Source organism: Gossypium hirsutum, chromosome D04, assembly GCF_007990345.1.
Source record: "Gossypium hirsutum isolate 1008001.06 chromosome D04, Gossypium_hirsutum_v2.1, whole genome shotgun sequence".
Lineage (NCBI taxonomy): Eukaryota > Viridiplantae > Streptophyta > Magnoliopsida > Malvales > Malvaceae > Gossypium > Gossypium hirsutum.
In genome coordinates, this window is record NC_053440.1 from 11948134 (window position 1) to 11952943 (window position 4810).

General features: G+C 31.0%; 1 protein-coding gene across 2 annotated transcripts; it reads right to left on the reverse strand.

Annotated features, from left to right (window-relative positions):
* Window positions 1-329: 329 nt before the first annotated feature.
* Window positions 330-4272, reverse strand: LOC107955134 (protein SRG1). Of its 2 annotated transcripts, XR_005912507.1 has the most exons (5): window positions 3805-4177; window positions 3479-3726; window positions 3081-3405; window positions 2673-2976; window positions 330-509 (listed from the first exon to the last, which is right to left on the reverse strand). XR_005912507.1 is itself a non-coding variant. In XM_016890859.2 (4 exons), the coding sequence occupies exons 1-4, from the start codon at window positions 4084-4086 to the stop codon at window positions 2725-2727; spliced, it is 1107 nt and encodes a 368-aa protein (XP_016746348.1). In that variant the 5' UTR covers window positions 4087-4272; the 3' UTR covers window positions 2604-2724. The 2 variants fall into 2 exon arrangements, 1 of the variants encoding a protein (XP_016746348.1); XM_016890859.2 differs by lacking the exon at window positions 330-509 and having other exon boundaries at window positions 2604-2976; window positions 3805-4272.
* Between the last annotated feature and the right edge of the window lie 538 nt (window positions 4273-4810).

Consider the following 4810-nt stretch of genomic DNA (forward strand, 5'->3'; position numbering starts at 1 on the left):
AGACCGATCTTGGCGAATAGTCCTTGTTGCATACTACTATTTGCAGCTTGTCCTAACAGACTCATATTCGTATTACAATCCTCATGGATTCATGTTTTAGAGCCAAGTATGTGGATTCATGCTTTACAAAACACACCAGCGGATTCATAAGGAAGACCCCATTATGGATTAATAAAGAAAGTTTACTCATCTCAATCAAGTAACAGATCTGGCAGTCTGTCTCATCCTACCTCTGTTTCACAATAATAGATAATCCATTCTTGGTGGTATTCTTTATGAAATAGAGTCCTCTATACCGATATTTCATATCAAATCAAATCAAAACAATTCATAGTACCATCATATACTCCCCATAACATTCAATCATTCAATTAACACAGACACACACACACATATTTATAAGCAATTAAATCTATCTTGAATCATAAAAGTACAAATTGTAGTCTCGCATCCCTTGTCTTCGGCTCCTATTTTTCCTCTCCCTCTCATTGGCTTGGCATTGTCTTTATCTATGAATAATAATTAAACAATTACACAACATAAAATTTCATTCATTTCACATTCATTACAAAGCCAAGCATATTTTGTAAATTATTCAATTTAGTCCCTAAAATCGAGGCAAGCATAACTTTTAATCTAGAGTTTCGAATTAAAATATGATTTCACATATATTCATTAGGGATGCTCTACTTTATGTTCTTATCAAAATTTTATAAAAGTTTTGCATTTTATTCAATTTGACCCCTAATGTACGAAACTAACAATTAAGATTTACAATTTTGTCCTTTTCATAAACTAAGCTTAATTTCTATTAATTTCACACCAATTTTATCCATTTCTCAACAAAAAAAAGCTTTCAAAATTTTTAACAACTTTACAAATTGATACACGAGCTAACTAAATTAAACTAAATTGATACACAAACCTTTTTTTCTTTTTCTTTTCTAACTCAGGGGGTCCTTCCGCTAGTGTCTTATACATATAACTAACCTTTGTTAATCAAAATTAATTAAAGTAAATATGTTTTATTATAAAATTTTATCTTTAGTTAAAACCAACTAAGTATCATCGTTACCGTCCACTATTATTATTATTATTATTATTATTATTATCTATTATTGGTCTATTTACTATTTTAGACCTTTGTTTAATTGTCATATAAGTCCTCAAGTTTTTTGTTAATTGAAAAGTCTATAACGATTAACCTTTTACAAATTAGTCCTTGAGCCTTGATTAACTTTTTTTGACTAAATTATTAAACTAAATTTCAATATATTTTTATAATTTATATTTATAGACATGAGATTTGAAAACCGTATTTTCCGACACCATTAAATTTCAGATCATTACAAAAACAAATAAACATCATCAATAACCAAACTCCAATGAACAAAATAAAAAAAAACATCACAAGTTAGAAAGAACAAGTAAAGAGACCGTACACCAATTTTTTAGAATTAGTTTGAAAATCAAAAGATAATTTCAATTATTTCCTCAGCTTAGCAAATGAAACATTACCAGTTGGATTGAGTTACGCTGACTTATATTTTATTTGTAATGTTAAAATTTAATCAAATATAAAAAAACTATTTAATTATACCTGAAATCCTTCTGCTCCAAAAATACTTCCATTGTTCCAATTCTGGTATATTTTTCTAAAGCCTCCAAATCAAATCCAAATTGTAGATGATGTTTGTCTCTAGTATGTTAAACTTTTTAATAAATATAAATTTAAAATTTATATTTTACCTCTACATGCCTCAACATTCTAATTATTTGCACCAATTGTTCTAACTATATATCCCTAATACCTGTATTTTAATATAATTTTCTCATTCACAAAGACAAGTGGGGGAATGAACCTGCAAAACAATAATGGTGAAATTTTTTGATGCCAAAGTGATAGACAATTTGCCTCCAATTTCTTACGTCAATTTTTCAAAATGCTTGTAAATTTACATATTTTATTTTAAAGTTTATGAAATTTACTAAAACAAAATACAATGTTTCCTATTTTTGCAAACTATTAATTCTTGTAAATTATAAAACCTTAATAATTAAATCTACCCTAAAAATTTGAATTTGTTAAATTAAATTTGTCATTGTTAAACTCATTACAGCACCAAAAGCAACCCTAATGATCTATATGACTTTAGGTAAAAAAAAAAAAAACACCCCTTTCAATTTTATAAACTTGAAGAAAACTATATATAAAGTTAGAAGAAAACTAACCAAATATAAATTTCATTGAAAATTTTAGTCATGATTGTTGAAAGCCGAACTCCATTGTTTATTTATAAACATTTTGGTTTGTGGAAGAAACTAACGTGAGGAGACATAAAATTGGAACCTCCTAATCCTAGGGTGCCATGTGTGAGGCCATGATCAAAGCATGGCAGGGTGGCACTACAGAGTGTACAAGGTTCTTTGGATTGGGTGAGATTTGTCCGTATTCGATTTATTTAACGGTGTTTGCATAAAAAAGGGTGCAATGACGAGGCATAACAAAATAATATATTTTATTATTAATAATAATTTTAATTGAGAAATGCGAACTCCAAATTCAACCATTTTAGTAAAAAATATATATAAAACCAACAACATATGAAATCCTTGATATGAATTATTAGTTTATCAAGTTTATATAAACATATGGATTGTAACTATGTTACCTCAAATACAATATATATGAGCAGTTACTCTGAGGTGCAGTAGTGGCGTCACTCAGGTTTGTATCTTCACTAGATCAGTGAGAGCTTTGCCGTCCATTTTGCGAGCCAAAACTTGCCTGATATAGTCAATATACTTAATCTTCTTATACATTGGAGGACGATGGGGATCATCCACCATTGAATCAAGTGGGCCGATTTCCAGTTCATCATCTACATATGCGAATGCCGCCGCTGAAATCCTTGCTTTCTTCTCGTTTGTAATAGCTCGGTGTTCTATGCTTTTGTACACTCCGTTGCTCATAATCTGATTAACCAACAACCAGAACAATTATGAAGTGTTCTTTTTCTGAATTTTCATCCAAAATTATCATAATTATTAGAACATGAACACATTTATCCATTGCCTACCTCGATAGCATCACCGATGTTGACCACAAGAGCATTAGGAATTGGTTTAACAGGGATCCACTCTCCCTTGTGCTTAATTTGGAGGCCAATGATATCATCATCTTGCAGAAGCACAGTTAGTGAGCCTCCATCAGAATGAGGGCTAACACCAACCACAAGATCAGGACTTGAACATGGCGGATAATAGTTCATTCTCATTAGTTGTTTCAGCTCCCCTTGATACCTTTTCAATCCATCTCTTTCCATCCCCATTAGTATGGATAAGTTTGCATTGATTTCCTCAGCTACCTTTTGTACTTCTATCGAGTACTCTTCCACTGCCTCTCTGTGATACGATAATGAGAATAAAATATCTTGTGTAAATTAAGTATCATGGGTTGGCTAGAAGGATTACATACTTGAAACCAGGTAAATTGAGTGGCCAAAAGTTTAAATTCCTCTGTTCAAGAGGAAGAGTCTTTAATGCAACGAGGTCACACCAATCAAGCTTTTGTTCCTCTGAAACTACATAGGCTTGTCCGTATCCTTCAAGATCATTTGCACCCATTGCAAACTTCTTTTTCTCCATTAATGGCAACTCAAAGAAAGCCGCCATTGCTGCCTTCATCTTCTGCAGGATCTTCACTTGCACACCATGATTCCTTATCTGTAAAACTCAAATGATGAAAAATCCAGGTTTTCATTCAAGTCTGTATAGTATTGCAAAGTTCCCTTGTTTATTTACCTGAAAGAATCCCCATTCCTTGCAAGCAAGATCTAGTTTCCTTGTTTCATGTTCATCACCTTTGGCTAACAATGAGAAATCTATGATTGGGATTTGAAGTGAGGCTTGAAGGCTCTCAGAAGAAATGGAGGATGGCCTGTCCTTGATTTCTTGAATGTATCTTTCAGGGACCGACTGATACCCATTCCTCACTATTTCTTGAACACTTTGGACTGGCAAAGATTTGCCCCATCCCAGTCCTTTATCTTCTTTAATACATCCATTTTCAACCTTTAGGTCCATTTTTTTTAGTTGCTGAAGGTTGGTTCCTAAAGTCAGGTTTTATAGGCCAAAATTGTTGGATGAGATTTGGTTCTGTTGATGAGTTCAAACTTCAAAGGTATCCGAATCCGGGTTTTGTGTTTCTTTTAGATTCGTTTCCGGCAAATTTTGGAGCTTTCCATCTTGTTTGACTTGATAGTTTATGAATTGAAGATTGCAAATGGATGATTTTATTATTATGGTTTTGTCATTGATTAGCAAGATGGTAATTCCAGTCAAATCCAACCATTGCTTTTCTTTAAGGTTTAACTTTTTAATATTTAAATAAATACATATGATTTTTTTTATTTATAATTTGTATACTTAATTGTTTTTTAAAAAAATTGTAAGCCTAAACTCTAAATCTTTCTTTCTCAAAATTTACAACTAGAGTACAATCAAAGCATAAACATAAATACATATCTCAATAACCAATTAGTGTAGAGTCGAATTATTATTTACTCAGATGATATGTAAATTTTTTTTTTTTTTTTTTTGTAAAAAAGCTTTGGAAGCCTAGGCACCATCAAGATCTGTTTGGCTTATTATACTATGTTTGGTAGGAACATTATTTTTTTTACATATTTTAGTATATAGATTAGCAATAAATTAATTTAATTGGTAATATTTAGTCATTTTTATGATTTATTTTTAACAGAAAGCAAAAAAGTATCGCTTATTTTTACAAGAATTACTACACATCTTT

Coding starts and splice junctions, on each gene's coding strand:
- LOC107955134 (XM_016890859.2), bottom strand. CDS start 4,086: ATGGACCTAAAGGTTGAAAATGGATGTATTAAAGAAGATAAAGGACTG. Junction 3,727..3,804: donor AGGAATGGGGATTCTTTCAG/GTAAATAAACAA, acceptor TGAGTTTTACAG/ATAAGGAATCATGGTGTGCA. Junction 3,406..3,478: donor CTCAATTTACCTGGTTTCAA/GTATGTAATCCT, acceptor ATCGTATCACAG/AGAGGCAGTGGAAGAGTACT.